Genomic DNA, 22539 nt, shown 5'->3' on the forward strand with positions numbered 1-22539 from the left:
GGAGAAAAGACTCAATTACCATGTCAGTCAATGAGTGAAGAGCATGTATTCTGTGTCCGAATTTCCCTACTTTTCATACATGCTTTCAGGAGGCACCTTTTCTGGACTTTGTATCCCCAGCTAATGAAATTCATGTTTTATGCTATTTGTTGTGCAGCATCGTAGTCTCCCTTTAGTCTGTAGATATTGCTATAGTACTAGTACACGCTCATGGTATTGCTTGTTTGGCATTATGTTGCAATTTCATATCCTTGGTTTTCACTCGGCTTTAAGTTCCATAGACCAATACGCAATACCTGTTCAATTTCCAGACTTGTTCCACAGTCTCTTTCGCAGACCCTTGTTTTGAAAGGTGTCAGAAGCTGAATGGCATTTCTTCTGGTTGCGGATGTCTGAAGGCTTGGTTTTTGGTCTTCATGGCATCTCTGATAACTGAAGCGCTTACAGCTTTCACTGGAATCCATTCTGTAAGAACAGTGTATACTGTTAATTAATACCCCTTGAAAAACCATACTTGTTATTCACTGCTTAACATCAAAATGGTTGAATGATGGAATGCTAGTACATAATGGTATCTGCTGGGCCTCCCACACGCTAGAGAAGCAGGGAATGAAGGGCTCTATTCCAGGGTTTTTTGTTACCTCCGTGAATATCCTCAGATATGAAGAAGATATTCTAATGGTGGCAGCTGCAGAATCTCTTGCACTGGCTCCCTTTGCTCCTTCGTGTTTGTACAGCCACTGTAGATGTGCATTTTGAAACAACTCTAAAAATAGCTGCTGACTGCAGTGTCTTCTCTCCATCCTACTTTGTTAATTCACATGCTTTTTGAGATGCTGAAATAAACATCAGTCACCAGTAGATATTTTACAGCCTGTGGTTCTCTGGCATGGTCTGAGCTTGAAACATAAAAGAAAGAGAATTTAAAGAAAAGACAAATTTCTGCAGATTGGGCTCGATAGAACTGGGGTAGGAGCAACAAGGCAGCCTATATGGTTATGCAAACTTTACCAAGCCTATGCTGTTTAGCGCTGTAAAAACATCTCAGTGCATTATGGGCAAAGTCCATATCCACAACACTGGCAAATGCAAGGAGGAGGCCGAGGGGATGACTAGGATGGTCCTCAGGTTGCTCGCAAGAATCTTGGGAGATTATTATGGTTTTCATTTTCTTAGACTTTAGAATATCCCAGAGCTGTATTATAGGGTTTTTCGGTAATAGGTTCACACAAACAGTGTTGTAGCATACCATACACACGAAGAGTGATCTTATACTTTTTCTTAAGTTTTTCTTTCTTTCCCAGTTACACAATACAACTTGGGAGGCAAGTGCCAGCAGGAGGTTAACCCCCACCACTTTCCTCGCTCTCCCCCCCACCCCCCAGGTGCACCCTTTATAGTGTTTTCAGTTTTACTGTTAAAAAGAGTCTTTAGCTAAGATTCTAGCTGATTTCATCCACACACTTATGCAGCAGCTGGTGTGAAGGAGTTTGACCATTTTAATACTACTCCCTTTTTTTGTTGACTTGTATCTACTATGCTTGACTAAGGTTTTGGAGGAAATGTCCTATTTATGTAGTTTGGATAGACTTAGGTGTGGATGAAGCAATTGACTGGTTCCTTTTCTCTCTAGAGCAGTGGTCTTCAAACATTTTAATGTCGCGCCCCCCCCAGTTGAAAAATAAAAATCATTGGCCCCCCCCCCCTGAGAATTTTTCACAATTATTTTAGAAAGATGGCAATGCTTAAATAGGTCTAAACCTATTTAAACATTGCAGTTAAGTACTGTTACCTTTTTTAAACTGCAATAACATGCTTTTGCTTAAAACAAAGGCATGTTAGCTGTATAATATTTCTTTTGACCAGAGTTTGGCGCTCCCCCCTGGGATCACTTGAGGCCCCCCAAGGGGGGCCCACCCCCCAGTTTGAAGACCTCTGCTCTAGAGCCATTGAGGTTCTTGGTACGGCATTGATGGAACCATCTAACGTCTTGCGCTGCAAGAACGGATGGTTGGGTACTGTGGAACTTAACAATGGTCAACGTCCCTCCTTGATTTTCAGCTTGCAGTTTGGTTAGAATGATTTGTTTAGGGTGAATTGTTTTCCCTGCCTCGTGAAAAATTATTGATTTTATCTATAGCTTTTGAAATAGTGGGTGGAAATGTCCTCAGCAGCTTATATAGAGAGTAGTTAATAATAAAAATACTGGTGACTTTTACTCTACCCCACTCTAACAGGATGTTTGTGGGGCTTTTATGTGTGAGAGTAATAATTTACTCCTGATAATCATAAGTTCTGGAGTGTCTTAAAAGTTGAAATCAAAAGTTTTCCCTAATATTTCAAGAGGCTGATTTGCCTCTTATCCTGTGATCTTTAATTGGTTGTTTTTCTGTGGTCTCTATTTGGAGCTTGCGTTCTGACTTGGACTATATAATTGTCATATGAGGTTGTTTTGAGGGATCCAAGAAGATAGATCTTGTCATCAATAATGAGTGTTTGGAGAGAGTTACTTTTCTAAAAGAAGAGGGCTGGAGTGGTCGAGCATAGATGTATTTTGTTTTAGGAGCTCTCAAGTTTGATATTGCTTTGTGTTCATGAAGGTCATGCTCCTCATCACTTTCTTAAAACAATGGATGACCGGGCTAAGGGGTTGAAGGGAGACCAGAACCACACTGGGCTCTGACCAGTTGCAGTGAGGCCAACACTTTTGGATTATCTGACTTAAAGGCCATTTCACTACTGTGTATCCCACTGTGGTTGTAGTCCTGACCCAACCCTACTTTGGATCTTTTTTGAAAATTGGAACCTGTCCAATGGGGGAGGGGTGACAAGAGACGAGGCTGATGCGTCACTGTGTTTAAGTATAATTTAGAATCTTTTGCATCGCTTTGAGAGATCAGAATAACCGAACAAACACACTGCAAGGTTTTTTTGCGGGTAGAATCAGAACATATCCAATGGTACAATATTGAGTTTGTGTACTTGTCTAATACATTATCATATTTGCCACTGTTTTTGTCCTACACATGTTCCTCCCACAAGGTATCTGAAGTGTTAAGTGCAAAGGATGGAACAAAATTGAATTCTGTGATTGGTAATTTGCAAGGCCAAGTGTAAGGAAATGCCTCCTTGGCATGGTTACCCCCTGGCTTTTTGCCTTTGCTGATGCTATGTTTTGAATTGAAAGTGTGATGAGGCCTGCTAACCAGGCCCCAGCACCAGTGTTCTTTCCCTAACCTGTACTTTTGTTTTCACAATTGGCACACCCTGGCATCCAGGTAAGTCCCTTGTAACTGGTACCCCTGGTACCAAGGGCCCTGATGCCAGGAAAGGTCTCTAAGGGCTGCAGCATATCTTAAGCCACCCTGGGGACACCTCACTCAGCACAGACACACTGCTTGCCAGCTTGTGTGTGCTGGTGAGGACAAAACGAGTAAGTCGACATGGCACTCCCCTCAGGGTGCCATGCCAACCTCACACTGCCTATGCAGTATAGATAAGTCACCCCTCTAGCAGGCCTTACAGCCCTAAGGCAGGGTGCACTATACCATGGGTGAGGGCACCAGTGCATGAGCACTGTGCCCCTACAGTGTCTAAGCAAAACCTTAGACATTGTAAGTGCAGGGTAGCCATAAGAGTATATGGTCTGGGAGTCTGTCAAACACGAACTCCACAGCACCATAATGGCTACACTGAAAACTGGGAAGTTTGGTATCAAACTTCTCAGCACAATAAATGCACACTGATGCCAGTGTACATTTTATTGTAAAATACACCCCAGAGGGCACCGTAGAGGTGCCCCCTGAAACCTTAACCAACTACCCGTGTAGGCTGACTGGTTTTAGCAGCCTGCCACACTCGAGATATGTTGCTGGCCACATGGGGAGAGTGCCTTTGTCACTCTGTGGCTAGTAACAAAGCCTGCACTGGGTGGAGATGCTATCACCTCCCCCAGGCAGGAGCTGTAACACCTGGCGGTGAGCTTCAAAGGCTCACCCCCTTTGTTCCAGCACCACAGGGCATTCCAGCTAGTGGAGTTGCCCGCCCCCTCCGGCCACGGCCCCACTATTGGCGGCAAGGCCGGAGGAGATAATGAGAAAAACAAGGAGGAGTCACTGACCAGTCAGGACAGCCCCTAAGGCAACCTGAGCTGAAGTGACTCTGACTTTTAGGAATCCTCCATCTTGCAGATGGAGGATCCCCCCAATAGGGATAGGAATGTGACCCCCTCCCCTTGGGAGGAGGCACAAAGAGGGTGTAGCCACCCTCAGGGCTAGTAGCCATTGGCTACTGCCCTCCCTGACCTAAACACACCCCTAAATTCTGTATTTAGGGGCTCCCCTGAACCTAGGAACTCAGATTCCTGCAACCTAAGAAGAAGAGGACTGCTGAGCTGAAAAACCCTGCAGAGAAGACGGAGACACCAACTGCCTTGGCCCCAGCTCTACCGGCCTGTCTCCCCCCTTCGGAAGAAAACTGCTCCAGCGACGCTTTCCCCAGGACCAGCGACCTCTGAATCCTCAGAGGACTGCCCTGCTCTAAAAGGACCAAGAAACTCCAGAGAACAGCGGCCCTGTTCAATAAAGACTGCAACTTTGCTTCCAGAGGAGCAAGTTTAAAGACCCTTGCAATTCCCGCCAGAAGCGTGAGACTTGCAACACTGCACCCGGCGACCCCGACTCGACTGGTGAAGAACCAACGCTACAGGGAGGACCCCCAGGCGACTCCAAGACTGTGAGTAACCAAAGTTGTCCCCCCCTGAGCCCCCACAGCGACGCCTGCAGAGGGAATCCCGAGGCTCCCCCTGACTGCGACTGTCTGATTCCCAGATCCCGACGCCTGGAAAAGACCCTGCACCCCCCAGGACCTGAAGGATCGGAACTCCAGTGCAGGAGTGACCCCCAGGAGGCCCTCTCCCTTGCCCAGGTGGTGGCTACCCCGAGGAGCCCCCCCCCCCCCCCCCTTGCCTGCCTGCATCGCTGAAGAGACCCCTTGGTCTCCCATTGATTCCTATTACAAACCCGACGCTTGTTTGCACACTGCACCCGGCCGCCCCCGCGCTGCTGAGGGTGTACTCTCTGTGTGGACTTGTGTCCCCGCCCTCCCGGTGCCCTACAAAACCCCCCTGGTCTGCCCTCTGAAGACGCGGGTACTTACCTGCTGGCAGACTGGAACCGGGGCACCCCCTTCTCCATTGAAGCCTATGTGTTTTGGGCACCACTTTGAACTCTGCACCTGACCGGCCCTGAGCTGCTGGTGTGGTGACTTTGGGGTTGCTCTGAACCCCCCAACGGTGGGCTACCTTGGACCCCAATTTGAACCCCATAGGTGGTTTACTTACCTTTAAGAACTAACAATAACTTACCTCCCCTAGGAACTGTGAACATTGCACTGTGTCCACTTTTAAAATAGCTATATGTGTTTTATGTAAAAAAGTATATATGCTATTGTGATTATTCAAAGTTCCTAAAGTACTTACCTGCAATACCTTTCAAATGAGATATTACATGTAGAATTTGAACATGTGGTTCTTAAAATAAACTAAGAAAATATATTTTTCTATACAAAAACCTATTGGCCTGGAATTGTCTCTGAGTGTGTGTTCCTCATTTATTGCCTGTGTGTATGTACAACAAATGCTTAACACTACTCCTTTGATAAGCCTACTGCTCGACCACACTACCACAAAATAGAGCATTAGTATTATCTCTTTTTGCCACTATCTTACCTCTAAGGGGAACCCTTGGCCTCTGTGCATACTATTCCTTACTTTGAAATAGTGCATACAGAGCCAACTTCCTACACCAAGTCTGAACCGAACTTGGTGGCTGCACCTTCATACCCATGTTTAGAAATTCCATACACGGTCTCTGCCTGCGACCAGTGAGACAGCTTTGCCCCAATCATTTAAGTTAAAGGATGGCGATATAGACCTTGAACCTCTGTTTTAAAAATTGTTAAACCAGTTTTAAGTGAATTGAAAAATGATGCCAGAGGTGGAAAGTCTGAATTTGGAGTCATTGAAGAGGGCACAGGAGCTTGCAATATAAAGATAACCGCATTTAGAGAGAAGAAAGCAACCCTGCCAAGTGGTTAAATAGGGAGATCTGGAGAGGCAGTTTAAGGCACAATAATTGTGGATGCTGGCTCTTCGAGAGAAGGTAGTTTGGCAGAATTGCAGGGAATCACATTGTTCCTATGTTTTTATCAGATTAACATACATGCGTGATCTGTGATTGAAAGATCTCTGCATTTGTATATGATAATTTACCCAGGGCAGGTTCAGAGCATTTTCATCTTTATCCGGATTTGAGGTTCTAATGGTAAAACATATAGAGAACAGGTAGGCGTGCACTTAATCCTATAAGAACAGAAGCTCTAGAAGCCTTGGTTTTGTAAAATAACCGGTGATTACTGCAATTCATGTGGTTACTTTCTGCTTTATTTTTTGGATTAATGTCACTAGCCATCAGTTCTTTGATCAATCAATTCTTTTATTCCACATAATGGGTTTTACATCAAATGGACTCCTTTAACGTGCCATCTCTTCCTGTGAAATGTTGTGTTTGGCATGTGTGGCTGTAGATACTCCTGCTCTGCATACTTTTGCCATCTAGTGTTGGGTTTGGATGTGTGCAAGTAGTTTTCTTTGAAGAAGCTTCTCAAGTCACGAGGTAAAGTGACTCCTCCTTTCAGTGATAATGTGCATGGGCATCAACTCCATTTGTTTTCTTTCTGCCATCAGATTCATACGTGTTCTTTGGTGCTCCGGTTCAAGGCCGTTTTTGGGCTCCCTTTGGTCCATTTTGCACTTTGATTCCTGTCTGAATTGTTTTCGTGTTTCCATCTCGCTCTTCGAAAATGCAAAAAAAACACCACTCGTCGACTCAACGTTCTCCATTCGTGACCTTTGGGCCCTGCCCATTCAGGCTTTCTTTCTCATCTTGTCAGATTCCACCTACAATGCACTGTTAATGGAACAGACCCCATTTTGTTTGTCTCAGCTGCCACGCAAAATATCCACACACTGACAATCAGGTTTGTAACCTGTCTCCCGACCACGACAAAGAGAACTGTGAGGTATGTCGATATTTTAGATCGAGGAAGACGTTGCAGGATCGCAGGGCGCGGTGAATGGACATACCGCGTAAAGACCGCGAGGAGACATCTTTGGTCTCCATCACACTGAACAGCAAGAGGAACTGCATGAGGCCTAGGCAACAGAAGAGGCCCTTTCCATTCCAGACTCAGAAGTGGAGTTTGGTATACAGATGGGGCAGTGCGCAGTGAGTACAAATCCCTCTGTCAACCTACTAAAAGACATTCGGCTCAGACCGAAACTTTGGCTCACTGGCCACTACTGCTAGCAGATCATGGTTGGCACCGAACATCAGCTAAGGATGCCCCACCCTCAGGTCTGACATTTAAAGACAAGCTGAAACACACCTCTACTGTAAAGAGCCAACCAATCTCACTGTAGAGCCGGCTATCTTCCTCCTTGGCTTCGAAAAATCCAGTTGATGCAGCTTCAGCCTCGACCATCTCAACACCGAAACACAACCCAACTGTGGTACCAAAAACGTCCGACTCTGCTCCGGAGATCTGATCCTAGAGACAATGGCAGAGAGGGTTGACCTGAAGCAAAAGAAAATAAACCTTCAGCCTTCTAATGGAGGTTTTATGGAAAGGGCAGTGCAGCCGGCGCCTTCACATCAAAGCAGCAGATTACTTTTGAGAAGGCCTTCGAGCTGCCAGTGCCTCCTAAAGAAGAGAAAGGACATTGCCACTAGCACTTTACATCCATCTTTGCCTTCTTCTCCACCACCTCCAGTTCCTCCCTCACCACCAACACCTCCTTCACCACATCACTCACTTGGTGACCTGGGTGATGATACACCTTTAGGCTCCCCACAATCTTATATAGGGGATCAGGGAGATAGACATCACATACAACAACCACCTACAGATCCATGGAACACTTATTATATTGACTCCCCTGGAGATAATGACCCGGACCTCTTCCCAGCTAAGCCCTCACCCTCGGATGATGCACCGTCATTTAAGGAACCTCTAGCTAGGGCAGCTGCATATCATCAGGTCCCATTGCATAATGATCCTGTTAAGGATGACTTTCTTTTCAAAATATTGTCTTTTACCACACGGGTATGTCAGTCTTTGCCTATGTTAAAGGGGATGACATGATGCAGAAGAGATCCAGTACATGCATGATTATAACGACAAGATTGGTCAAAAAATATAAGGCTGCACCCTTGGACCCTACATACATTAGGAGCCAACTCCCTCCAGATTCATTGGTAGTATCAAATGCACGGAAAACTGATGCTTCTGGTAAAAGGGTCGCAGTCCAAGCAGCTAATCACCGGTACATCGCCAGCACCCAAAGGCGTATGGCAAGATACGACAGAGCTCATTGGGATGAAATCGAGGAATTCCTTCAGCATCTCCCTATTTGGCCCACAAGAAGACCAAACGTTAGAAAAAATGAAAAAAGATAATGAAGTTGCCAAATCTATTGGGGCACTTCAAACTCCCACTCCTCGGGGCTCCTTTCTGCACCCCATGTACCATCAGGCCACCAAACCGACATCATCAGATGCCTCTACCTCTTCCTGTAGACAACATCACCAAGCATCCCTTCCAGAGGTTTTTACTGAGGCACGTTTAGAGGCAACAATTTAAATTCTTGTGGCAAAGCCGCTTCCACGTGTGCCACTCCCTCCACCTCTAATTAGTGACGTTTTCCATTACCCCCGTCAAAATAACACCTGTCAGGGGACATCTACAACAATTCTTCCCCACCTGGAAAAACATAACAGATCAATGGGTGTTGGATATTATCCAACATGATTGTCTGGAGCCCATAAAAACACCTCCAAACGTCCAAGCTCGCAGACACAATCTCTCCACAGAACACTTCACTTTCGGTTCACTTCATCCTATGTTAGACCTCAGGCCAATAAATCTTTACATACTATCGGAACAAATTCATTTGGTAACTTCACAGGATCTGAATTCCCTGATACAACAAGGCGACTTCATGTCTGCACTAGACTTATAGGATGCTTACTTTCACATCCCAATACATCCTGCGCATTGTAATGACCTCAGGTTTGTGATAGCCGTAACACATTACCAGTTCAAAATGCACCTATTTGGAGTCACTACTGCTTCCTGTGGTTCCTATGTGTTCACTAAATGTCTAGTGGTAGTTGCAGCACATCTACGCAGCCAGAATATTCATGTTTTCCTATCTGGACAATTGGCTCATCAAAGCCAGTATGAGTCAGTTTTGTCTGCAACATACTCAATCCACTCTACATCTTCATCATCAACTTGGGTTTATAATCAACATACACAATTCTTACCTTTAACCTTAACAGAATCAACCGTACCTAGGGGCTATTCACCACCATATTTCCACCTCTCCTTCTCCTTCGTATGTAGTTCGGAAGCTTGGGCAAACATCTCTCACCCTCATCCTAATAGCTCCCACTTGGGCTCGACAACCATGGTTCACCAAACTACTCAAACATTCTGTAGTGCCTCGTGAGAAGCTTCCCCTCAACCCGGATCTTCTCACTCAGAAGTCAGGCACTGAAACCCAAGGGAACTCAACCTTGGGATTTGACTCCTGCAGTGATAGAATTTGGACACTTGAATCTCCCTCAAGAATGCATGACCATTCTCAAGGAGGCACATAAACCCACAATCAGAGGATGTTATGCCACTAAGTGGAGGAGATTTGTTTTCTACTGCCATAACAAGCACATTGATTCTTTCAGTGCAACTGTTCAAAATATTGTCTGCTATGCACTTCATATCATGCCAGTTACCAAGGCATTCAAGGATGGCCTCAAAAGAGTACTTCCACCCAGAGTGCCCCCTGTACCTACCTGGAATCTCAACTTTGTAATTATCAGACTTAAGGGTCCACCATTCAAACCCTTGCATAAATGCCCTGTTCAATTTCTCTCACGGAAAGTAGCCTTTTTAATAGCAGTCACTTCTCTAAAACGTGTCAGTGATCTCCAGGCACTAACCTTGGAAGAACCTTTCTTTCAAATACCTAGTGATAGTGTAGTTCTTCGAACTAACCCAAAATTTCTTCCAAAAGTAGTTTCCATCTAAACCAGTCAGTTGAACTACTGGTTTTCTTTCTGCAACCTACTTTGGTTGCAGAAAAGGCGCTTGACACACTCAATGTAAAAAAAGAGCCTCAATGTACTATATTGACGGAATTAAAGCAGTTCGTAAAACCAAGTATCTCTTCATTGCTTTATCACCCCCTCACACAGGGAAGGCTGTATCTGAGTCGGGCAGTTTAAGATGGATAATGAAATGCATTCAAACTTGTTATGCCAAAGAACTTTGCCCACACCTCCTAGAGCACACTCAGCCTGTGAGATAGGAGCATCTATGGCTCTCCCTGGGCAGTATACCAGTAGCTGAAATTTGTAAAGCAGTTACATGGTCAACCCCACACACTTTCACTAAACATTACTGTGAGGATGTATTAGCACTCCAACTAGCAAATGTTGGACAGGCGGTACTGTGTACCCTTTTTCAGATAACTGCAACACCCACAGGTTAGCTCTATTTTCTGGAGGGCAGGCACAGTTTACAGTCTATACAGAGCGTGTGTATCTACAGCCACACATGCCCTCGAACAGATTGTTACTTACCCTGTAAGTATCTGTTCGTGGCATGTGGTGCTGTTAATATGCATGTGCTCGCCCTCCTCCACCGACACCTGTGGCCGTTGCAATATATCCTTATACTTTCATGCATGGACACATTTTTCTAACACTTACTCACACTCAGTTCTCACCAGAGTTTGGGAAAACAATCTAGCAATGGAGTTGATGCCTATGCGCATTATCACAGAGAGTAGTCACTTTATCCTGTGACTCGAGAAGCTTCTTCACAGAAAAAGTACTTGCACACATCCTGACCCAACACTAGATGGTATTAGTATGTAGAGCATCTGAATCTACAGCACTACATGCTACAAACACATGCTAACAAGGTAAGTAGCATAATCCTTCCAGCATATGAGTGTCTCAACATAATAAGAGATATCAGTCAATTTCTAGTGTAACATTGAAGTAGCACACCCATAGGCTATAAGGAAGCAGAAGGCCAACTCTGTTGCGGAACATACGACGAGATACTGATCTTGTTCAAAGTCGTGGACTTGCTTACGTTCCCACTTCTGTTATCATGCATCATCTTCAGGCATTTCTAAATCAAAGTCAGTGGGCAAATTGTGACAGAAGCTTAAGATGTCCAAGCAGGGTTCGACCTTTTCCTGCTGCTCTTGCTCTGTAGCGGATGCCTACAGTGCTCCAAATGCCTGACTGCAACTGTCTTCAGGCTCTCGCCTGATTCTGGAACTGAAACCAATGCATCCCCCTGTTTCCCAGGCCATTGTGTGTCACGGCAATTTGAAACCTTAAGGAAGGCCATGCTGCAGATAATTCAAATGTTGCGGTTCCTTTTGGTGTGCCTTTGGGCCCTATGGATTTATTGCGAGTTCCCTGTGGCATTCGCTAGGGGATCCTTCCTGTGCCTTTGTTTGCTGCGGGCTTGACCAGTGTTTACTGCTCCAATGACAACCCTTTCTCTAGTAGCACTGCCTCCTGACTAACCACCAATTGCTTTGCAGCATCTGGTGCTGAATCTGCATATTTTCGACCGATGTCTCTGTACGAGAGCACAAAGGCTTAGCATGTGGCCCTGGAGGACTTGCTGCATGGTCATTTTTTTATGGAGTCAGTACTACAGGAAGCTGAATCCCAATTTTGGCTCGGACTTCAAGGCTGGCCAAAGTCTTGATCAGCACCCCATGACCAAGTCGGCACTGATCAACTTCTTCTCCCCTCTCAACCCTTGCTGTTCAGTTGAAGGGCTTTCTTTGGATGTGCAAAGCACTGAAGGCCTGGACACTTAACTGGAGAAAGACCTTAAGTCTCCCTTTGTTATGCTGACCCATGCCCTTTGGTATATGGAGTGTAACGTTCTGTCCACTCTCCCTGAATACTTCTGAAACTGTTCTGCACACGTTGTGCAAGACGACTACAAGCAAGGATGTTTTGATGGCTGGTATGGATTGTATACCAGGTGCCATTGGCCCGAGTGTAGTCATCATAAGGTATGCCTGAATTATTTTTTAATTGCTGTCCATATGTCAGTGACAGTCATGCCCTTTGACAGACCTAGGCTCTTTGGAGATAATGTTTCTGTGTTCAAGCTTATCAAGTCTAGTAGGGTGACGAGCTCCTTTTTTTTATCCAGTTTCCCCCACACATATTATTCCAGGGCTAATTGAGAGGCCTTGCCTTTTGTTAGAGGCAGCACTAACCGCCCATCCAGTAGCCTGCCCAGTCCCTTCACGGTTCCAGAGGCAGCGCAGTGATTGTGATCTTCAACAAGGATAGCACTTCCCCTGTTCGCCTTCCTGCGCCAGATGTTTCCAAACCCCTCTAGTCCCTACTTGTTAAGCACGCTGCCTGCTAAGGCTTCGAAAGACTAATTTGTTTGCCTACCAGGTATGCTACTACTTTGACCCACTATTGTCTTCCTTTGTCCTCTCCTGTGCCCATTCCCCCAGCTGTCTCAACTGTTGGTGGGCCATGTCGCTACTCTGTCCTCAGAAGTTCATTCTGAGGACAAGCATGCGATCAGTATGGGGCTCAGATCAGTGCACTAGCTGCAATTGCTGTTTTCTACTTCCCAAGAAGTGCAGGGGGGGTTACGTCCTATTTCAGACTTTTGCTCTAGAATACCTCCTTGAGAACAGAGATGTTCAAAATGATGATGCTGGCCTAGGTTCTGTTTCCCTCTGATTCTGGAGACTGATGGTGTTCTTTTTGCTGCATATATATACTTTTATGTGCCAATTCCGCACTCCCACAGGTATTGCCTCCAGATCAAGGTCAGATGTGGACATTATCAGTTAATCGTTCTGTCTTTTGGCAGCACCTCGGACCCCAGGGTGATCATTAAGATAATGTTGGTGGTCATGGCCCATCATCCAAGGTAGGGATACACTTATTATTGTACCTCTGACAAGCCCCTGAAAGCTCCATATCTGTATCTAGTTTTGTGCCATATCCAGGTGATAGCTGTATTGCTATCCACCCATGTCTCATTACACCTACACATTGAAGTCTCCTCTTCAGCCTGTGCAGTGCATTTTATAGTGGCCATCTTGAATGTGCTGATGTAGTTTGGCATTCCTGCCCGTTATCCAGTCTGGGTCATTCGAGTTATGATCCTGATGTACCGAGTATAAGCCATACCTCTGGCAAGTATGGTAATGAGATGTCTTGGCCTCTGGCATATGCAGGGTCTACAATGAAATCTTAATCTGTGGTGGGCCGAACAATGGTGATGCCTACCAGACAACATCTGTGTCTTGGAAAAACAAATTGAACTGTTCAGTGGTGAATGGTAGATGCTAACTTGAAGTGCAGCAGTAAATTTACCTTGCCTATCCTGGAGCTTGTGGTTGTGACAGAGATGTCCTCTCTCCAATGGGGGAAGCCACCTTGACAAAGTGGTGACCAGTCTTCTTGATGTGTGCCATGTCCCCTACCATCAAGACTTTTCAGCCTTCCATCAGATTTCCAGGTCCTGATGGGACAGCAGCATCTCCATTGGGTACTGGAACAAGCAGGTCTATGTGGGATCGCATATTCTGTATCTAAGCTCTTCATCTATGATGGTGATTAATCCCTCAAGGAGTTTTCTTCGCAGTTAGTCCACTTCCTTTCAACGTTGGAGTGTACAAACTCTGCAGGTGTTTTTTTTTGCAGAGCACAGGGGGCATTTGCATCCAGAAGTGGTGCAGGGATATTTTTGCTGTTTGGAGTGTGCCAGTAGTGAACCTGTTGTCAATTTTGAGGAACGTGGATTGTCTGACCTTTTGCTCCTTTTAGTGTTCTCTTTAAGGTTCTCGTGGGGAAACCTACCATTAGTGGCACTTGAGGCTCCTGTGTCTGTTTTGCCACTGCCCCCGATTCTGAGAGTCCTGAAGGTCAAGATTGACAGGACACAGATTATCCTGATAGCTGTAAATTATTAGAGCACCTGGTATTCTGACCGGTTAAACCTGAGTATATGTCCTCCACTTTAGCTTTCTTTCCCGTCCTACATCTGAACTTGCAAACTCAAAACTTAAACATGTGTAAAGTTTGAGCGGAAACAGCTGAGTTTGTTTGATTCACCACCAGACTTTGTAGATGTGACCCTAGTGGCTCATCTCCTTTCCACGAAATCCTTCTATTGTGGATGTGTGTTTTGTACACGAACTGTCACACTACCTAACACACTCCAGGTTGTTTTGTTTTTGGCCCCTGTATAATTTTGCCATGATCACTGATAGGGGCCACCTTTCACCTCTGTTTTCCTTCCTGTGTTTACTTAAGCCACCCTCTTCAAAGCCTCCTTTGTGATGAGTTTTTTGAAAGGCTTAAAGTTTCCACCTTGGCCTTCTGTTATGCCGCAGTAGGACCTTAACTTGGTTCTTATTTGATTTGTATGCCTTTTGAGCCCAAGCACATACGTATTCTGAGACTGCTGAATCTTAAGACCAGCTTCCTTCTGGCAATCCATTCTATGTGATGCACCAGTGATGTCCAGGCAGTTTCTGTGCAGCTCTTTCTTCACTGATAATTTCATGCTTACAAAATGTAGCGTCTTTTCTGACGCCCTTATCTGTGTGGCAGTCTATCACCGTCCTTGTATTTTCTCCCCACTGCATCCCTCTAAGGAGGAGGAGAGTCTGTACTGGTTGGATCCCAAACATGTTCTTACAGTCTGTATTGGCAAGATTAGGGAGCATCCTCTAGACAATCAACATTTCATTGGATTCACCGGCGCAGGAAAAAGGTGGCAGTACAAAAGTGAACTTTTAGATCGATTGTCTTCTGTAACCAGCTTTATTCCGCTGTGGCTAAAGAGCAACTAGTTGAGGGCTTTCGGGCTCATTGCACCAGGGCCAAGGCTCTCGTCGGCCCTGGCTAGCGTTGTTCTAGTGCTGGGTATCTGCTAGGTTGATACATGGGCACCAGTTCACATCTTCACCAGACATTATTCCATCAATTCTCAGGTCTGCAGGAAGGGCTATTTTGTCCTCTAGGTCCGCAGGACTTCCCAGTGTAAAGACCACTTCTCAGGCCCACCTTTTTATGGAGGTATTGAATCAAAAAATGATGGATCTGTGCTTAGAAGTATCCATTAGAAGGACAGATTACCTTCAGAAATGCTCTTCCTGTTATTGTACTACATACTCTTCACTGCCTTCGCTTCTTCCCTTTCAGTGGAGTGGACTTTTGGGTGGTAAAAAGGATCCAAATTAGATTTGGCATACTGTTGTCTATTGTCAATCCCTCTGCATCTAAGGGCGTAAAGATGGGTGTGGCACCTGCATCAGTCTCTGTCATCGAGTCTGGAGATGGGGTAGAGTACAGTCACAGGATGGAACACAGGAGCTTTTGCAAAGTTTCTGGATCCTGGTGTCTGGGTGAATTCAAAGGGAGTGGAATCTGCAGTTAGATTATCCAATAGAAAGTGTGTTACTAACTTTAAGTTAAGTTCATTTCTCTCTCGTACTGGTAAGTAATGACCGTGTTATCGAGCATAAACATTTGCATCTTGAATGCTGCTGAAGCTGTACAATGTGCTTTTGGGAAACCAGTCCAGCCCTATTTGAGAACCTTTAACCTGTGTGCACAGTGTTAGGAGCTGCTCTGTGACACAGGTCTGTCTGCTTTAAGAAGACATTAACATTTAATTTGTGTGGTTAACAGGAATGCTTACCATAGCATGCACGCAAACTGGGTACACTTACAAGGCTTTTGTGTGTGTTTGAATATTCCTAAATTTTACCTCCCAATATTCTGTGCAAGTACCTTTGTTCCTTGTGCCCAGTTAGGGAATAGCTCACTGGTAAGCAGGAACATGTGGTAGTAAGTATGTAGTAAGATGTAATTCCTATGAGAAAGCATATATTTGTCATCACTTCATACCCAGTGAGTATTAGTTTCCACTCATCTTTGTTCTCATGTGAGATCAATGGAGTGACAGACTAAAGAGACCGGAGGACAGATCCACATCCATCCACTATTAGTCTCTTACATAAAACACTGTCTTTCCTACTACCTGCTGTTCAAGAACAGATGCATACAATTGTGTCTCCTCTTCAATCGTTCCAGTACGGGTACAGTGAGATCACTTTAGTTGGCCAAAACTTAAGCTCTCCAAACCTCTCTCAAAACAAAGGTGTCCTGGGCATTTGCCATACACAGAAAAGTCCTACTTTCCATTATCCTTGTTGATTGCCGCTTTAGGTTTTCAGACTTCTCAAGGGATTTACTTGCTCTTCTAGTCTTCGGTATCCTAGCACAGAATATACTCTCTGTGCTGAAACTCTTCCTGTACAGCTCTAGTGATGCTTGTGATGATGTGTGGTTGTTGTCTAAAACATAAGACTTTACCTTTTACAGGAAACTTTGACAATGTGTCTTGAAGGGAGACCCCTGTGCAGTGTTGCGTCCTGTGCCCCGTTTAAACCAGAATGTGCATGTCTTCTATTCTGTGTAGTTGTATTTTTCATCTCATGGCCAGTTTAGCTGTAAGAGACAGGATTTCAATCTGTTAGTCCCACTCTGTATTACTTGCTCCGTGGGAATGGTACAAAATGATTCGCCCCAGTGTTAATGCTCTTTCTTATTTTGCTCCAGTACTGTCTCTATCGCATCTACATGCAGATTTGTCAGCGCAGCCGCACAGCTTCTAATAAATTTTCCTCCTGTCACTGCTTTGTTGTGCACAGACATTTGCTCATTGTTTCTCTTTTTTCCTCTTGTTTCCTCTTTCTTCTTGATGCACCCAATAGAACGGCTTTGAACCACATTTTGTCTTTGAGATTGACAGTAACACCAACACAATTAAAAGGAGGCCGGGGATGCACACCCAGGTGATAGCATGCAGTGTGTGACCATGCAACATGACCGCGCATGCAGGCAGTGTCTTGCGTACATTTTTCTCATCCCCCTTCCCGCTGTCTGCAAACGCCTCTCTGAGACACAACCTCCTTTCTCATTGGTGTTGCTTACTCATTATCCATATTTTTTGGTTTAGCCACCGTTTGTTTCTCTCCATTTGTTGCATGGTGATCATATATTCATATATAAGCAACCTTGCTTTATGTTAACGTTGAGCAAATCCCTCTACCAACAATCGTGCTCGGAATCTTTGTATTTTCAGCGTCTGAATGTCTATTTGATTGTCCATTGAGTCACAAGTGTCTTCCTCCAAGAATTATTGAAACTGTCTATCACTGTTGACCCTTGTCACCTTTCGTCACTGTCACCATATCCTAAAGGGACTTGACCTGAGGACTCCTAGTCCTGGCCCTGAGTTGTCATACTCCTTTTTAACTCTGCCACTTCCTCTTGGCAATCACTGCAAAGAGCCTTCTCTCCAAACGTTAAACCTCTTTTCTCCCAGAAGTAAGATTAGTGAAGACCCTAGAATGTCAACTAGGTTAATCTGCTTTGGTCATTCCACTGACTGGTGAGTCTTGATATCCAGAGTGAGTCTGAGGTAAATGCTGCAAAGAAAATTTGAATGTTAGTTACCAAACAAGGTACGATTAGTAAGTAAAAAGATTGAAGCCATGGGTAAACGGGTGGCCACTCAGTCTTCCACCCATTGGCACATTGCCAACTGAGTCGGCCTACTGTCTGGGTACCACGAGCACAGTGGGACGAGGTGGGAGACATGCTCCAGCAATTCCCAGATCAATATAGGCAAATGTCTGAAGAGGTCGTAGCAAACTGTCGGACCATCTCCAACATGAACACTAGGTGTGCTCTGGACGCAGCGTACTCCGCAGCAAGGACTATTAACTCTAGCGTTCCCATCCACCGACAGGCCTTGCTCGGTCTCTGGATTTAAAGCCTGAAGACCAGCAGCACCAGATCAGCTTGCTATTAGATGGCCTCAATTTGTTCAGATGCTGGAGAAAATCAAGGAGGAGACGGGCAAGGTAATGGGGGCTCTTCAGTCTCGATCGCGCAATGGCTTCTTTCATCACTCAGTTCTGAGGTGGCACCACGGTTCTACTTCATACCAGAGGCAAAACCAGCAGTAGCAAACTCCCCGGGGCTATTCTAGACGTGTCTATATGGTAAATGACCCCAGGTGCAAGGGAAGAAGCGGAGTGGCAAAAAGAGCTGCTCCCGCCAAGCCTTCACTCAGCCACCTTAACCTGCTGAGAGATGCTTGCAGCAGTTCCCTCGTACAATGGCAAAACATCAGCTCAGATGCATGGGTTCATTGTAGAACAGGACTACTGCCTGGAACTCACTGCTCCACCCCAAACATCCCCCATGCAAACATTCCTTCCCCACAATACACCAGTGCCTCCTCCAAAAGGAAGTGGGCATGCTATTATCCAAAGGAACCATAGAGCCTGTTCCACCTTAACAATGCAGAAAAAGGGTGTACTCCCTGTACTTTCTCATCCCCAAGAAAGACTGGTCGCTCAGGCTCATACTCAACCCCTGGCCTCTAAGCAAGTGCGTCTTGTCAAACACTTACACAAGGCCTCACTCCAGGACGTCATTTCTCTCCTGCAACAGAATGACTTTGTGGCTGCTCTCGACCCAAAGGTAGCCTGTTATCAAACCCCAATCCACCTGGCACACAGCCAGCATCACAGTGCAAGGAGACAGCAGTGCTTGGTCCACTCCCAGATCACCCTAGATCTTCTCCACAATATCAGATTCTCCAGCAACATGCGCAAGTCTCACTTCCAACCGCCTTCAAATAAAGCCCTTCCTAGAAGCAATTCTAATTTCAGTCACTGGAAAGGCTTATCCAATCCCTGCAGGGGTTTAGTCTTTTCAACTTCGGCTGCCTCTATTCCAACCAGATTGCCAGCTAACAGAACTGTCGTGCCTTCTCTGCATGATGGCCTCATGCATCACCATCGCTCCCCACGCCCACTTACCCATGTTCCCACTTCAGGAGTGCCTGGGGGCACAATGGTCAGAAGCAGATGGCTCTCTGGGAGGATCTAGTGATGAATTATGTCAACACCCATTGCTGTCTGCAATGGTAGAACTGCAGCAACCTTCTGCAGGGCAGGCCCATTCTAGGCCAGTTCCCCAAGTGACAATCACCATGGATGCCTCTTTCATGGAGTGGGGGGCTTATTTCAAAGATAAGACCATTCATGGAATGTGGGCACCCCTTCAACAAACCTATGCCTTCGGTTATCTGGAGCTATTGGCAGTCCTGCTGACTCTAAAGCTTTGTTCTACTACGTCCATCACAAAAGATCCTAGTAAAGAAGACGACTGCCATGTACTACCCTTGGAAACAAGGGGGCATGCATTCTGCCCAGATCTCAGAGCTGGCATAGTACATTTGGAGTTGGGCAATCCACCACAAGGTACATCTGCTAGCAGAGTACTTTCTGGCAGAGTGCAGCAACTTTGCAGTCCTGCTCAGCAGAATGAGGCAACAAGTCCACGAGAGGAAACTCCACCGCCAAAATCTGCTCCCATGCTTCCAGCTTTTGTGCGGGGAGGGGTGTGGTGGTGGGCGTTCCCTTTTGTAGATGAGTTCCCAACAGCAGAGAATGCCAAATGCCCAAGCTTTGCGTTGAAGTTTCTGCACCCACGGTCCATGGACAATGCACTATGGATGAACTGGTCAGGAATATTTGCCTATGCTTTTCCACTACTCCCACTTCTTCTATACTTGGTCTGTAGACTACGCCAGATATCCCTCACCCTCATCTTGGTGGCTCCCACGTGAGCCAGACAGTGTTGGTTCACAACCCTTCTAGGGTCGTCTGTCATTTCGCACTAGAAGCTTCCTAAATGGCCAAATCTTCTCACTCAACACCAGGGCACAGTCTGACACCGTGACCGAAGCAGCTCAACCTACCAATTTGGCTCTGAGGTTCTAGAGCTGGGCTACCTCAGTCTGCCTGCTGAGTGTATGTTCATTTTTAAAGAGGCTCGATGTCCTACTGCTCGAGACTGCTATGTGGCAAAATGGAAAAGGTTTGTCCACTACTTCTTGCTCAAACACATCTTAAGCCAGCAGACCAAGCCATTTTCTGCTACCAGTTTCATTTGCAATGCTCTGATCTCACTTACACTTCAATTTGTCTGTGTTTGGCTGCAGTGACAGCATATCTACAGAACAGGGAACATTCATCTATTTTCAGAGTCCCTATCATTAAGTCCTTTATGGAGGGACTTTAGAGGGTTATTTTCTCCCCACCCCTCAATTTATTCTTTACTAGTCTCATGGGTCCCACCTTGGAGCCCAATCATAAGTACCTTCTCTAATTTCTATCATGGAAGGTAGCGTTTATAATGGCAATCACTTCTCTCAGACATGTGAGATCCAAGCTCTCACACTAGAAGAGCCCATTTTAAGGTCCATGCTGACAGAGCAGTACTTAGAACTAACCCAAAGTTTCTGCCCAAGATTGTCTCCCCTTTCCACCTGAACTACACAGTTGAACTCCTTGTGTTCTTCCCACACTTGGGCTGTAGCAGAGAGAGCCCATCACACATTAAATGTCAAAAGGGCTCTCGTACTACATCAATAATACAAAACCATTTTATAAAACGCAATAGTTATATGTGGCCTACACTAAACCACTCAAAGGCAGTGCCATTTGAAAAGCAGGGTTAACTCGCTTACAGTCGAGAGCATGCAGACCTGCTACGCCAAAGCCAAAAGACAGCTCCCTCTAGGCCACATTTTTCATGCAAGAAAGTGGCTTGCATGGCCTTTTTGGGTAACATTCCTATAGCTGACAACCTGGTCCACTCAACACACTTTCACCAAACACTGTTGTGTGGTTATACTAGCACATGTTCAAGCTCAAGTGGGGCAGGCTTTACTGTGTATGCTTTTTCAGTCCTCAGCAACATACTATGGGTAACCACCACAAAGCGGAGAACTGCTTTACGGTCTATGCAGAGGATGTGGATCTACGGCGACACATGCCACAAACTGAAAATATTTATTACCCTATAAGCATCTGTTAGTGGTATGTACTGCCATCGCAACTACTCCTACGGTGCACTGTATGATCTGGTGGCCAATGATAACCCACTGGAAGACTGATTTCAGTCCCCCAGAGATCTAGACCTACATCCTTGTCTGTTATGGGCATCTTTTCCAGATCTACAGCATCTGCTTAACCTGCCTTTTGATGGCAAACTTCCTTTTGACTTGCGGGTTGACCAGATGTTAGAAAATATCCAAAAAGGCAGTGATAATGCCAAAGTTATGGGCACCCTCCAGACTTCATCCCTTTTGTCGACACTATTATAGATCAGAAACAAAAAAGAGAGACACCCTTCGAAGCCAGGGGAAAGAGTCTCAATGACAGGCAAAAAGAAAAAATACCCTAGACAGAGAATACAAACCCCTGTAGGTGCAAGCTGTGCAAAAGACTACTGCACAGTAAACAAACATCTATTAATTATTAAATATAAACGCATATGAAAAATTATGAACATATATCAAAAAAGCAAAATACATACAATATAAATAAACTCTAAGAAAATCCATCAATTTAAAAATGTAAATACTAAGTTTGTTAGCATCCTGTAACGCACAACTTAATATATTTATGATCCGTATATATTTCTGAGACTTTCTAAATTCCATTGTGGTAAGAGATACTCCTTTCAATAGTCAACGCATTTCGATGGTTGAATTTATAAAGACCACCTTCTTCAGGACAATTTTGTTGGTTAAAATTCTGTGACATTTAAATACAACGATCTTCTTACAAACAAAAATGACAACACAACATTCATTAAAAAATTGAGTAATACATCGTTTTGCACAGGTAAAGACATAAAAAATCTAAAAACCTTTTTTAAAGTGTAAGAGATTCTAAAATCTCATATCAAAACAAAGATTTTATAAAAGACAAATAATGGAAAAAGGGGGCAAGGACAAAATACCAATCACCTCTGCATGTGTAATGATACAAACAGCATTCCTCTTGGTTTGGTGGTAATCCTAATATAGAGTTTTCTGAGGCCTTGGTTAGGGGTGAGTAGTCAAGCCTGCTAGTCGAGCAGTGCCTAGAATCAGTTTCTTGCCTGCTTCTGCGGGACTGACTGTTAACTGGCACTGTCTTCTCTTCCCCCTTTCTCTCTCTGTGTGCAGCCTCTGTCAGGGTTGAAGAAAGAGGACTGTGCTAGCTCCATGTCTGTTGCCTCGGCCTTCCTGCCTGTCCAGGTATCCTCAGCTTCTGCTTTTACTTGCGCCAAGTGAATGCGCATATATGACTCTTATGTGTGTGGCACATGTTGGTAAAGGGCGGGCATTGGGGTGGAGCGTAGAGTGGGGCAGGGCATTGCTGCATGGCTGCTTGTGTTCGCTTTCCAATGGATGTCAGTTTGATCACTTTCTCTCCAGAAATGCCTCATATTAATGTCATAAGTCTGTTTTCATGATCCT

General features: G+C 45.2%; 1 protein-coding gene across 9 annotated transcripts in view; it reads left to right on the plus strand.

The window, feature by feature from the left end:
• Window positions 1-22539, plus strand: part of LRCH3 (leucine rich repeats and calponin homology domain containing 3) — a 311841-nt gene that overhangs the window by 205977 nt on the left and 83325 nt on the right. For 5 of the 9 annotated variants that reach the window (XR_011199321.1, XR_011199322.1, XM_069212842.1 and 2 more), the window contains one exon: window positions 22246-22317. The exons of the other annotated variants lie outside the window; for them this stretch is intronic. Coding sequence is in view for 3 of the 5 variants with exons in the window: in XM_069212842.1 (XP_069068943.1) it covers window positions 22246-22317 (72 nt within the window). In the remaining 2 variants the exon portion in view is untranslated. The remainder of the gene's footprint in view (window positions 1-22245; window positions 22318-22539) is intronic. 9 annotated transcript variants of the gene reach the window in all.

This window comes from Pleurodeles waltl, chromosome 11 (assembly GCF_031143425.1).
Source record: "Pleurodeles waltl isolate 20211129_DDA chromosome 11, aPleWal1.hap1.20221129, whole genome shotgun sequence".
In the NCBI taxonomy this organism is placed as follows: domain Eukaryota; kingdom Metazoa; phylum Chordata; class Amphibia; order Caudata; family Salamandridae; genus Pleurodeles; species Pleurodeles waltl.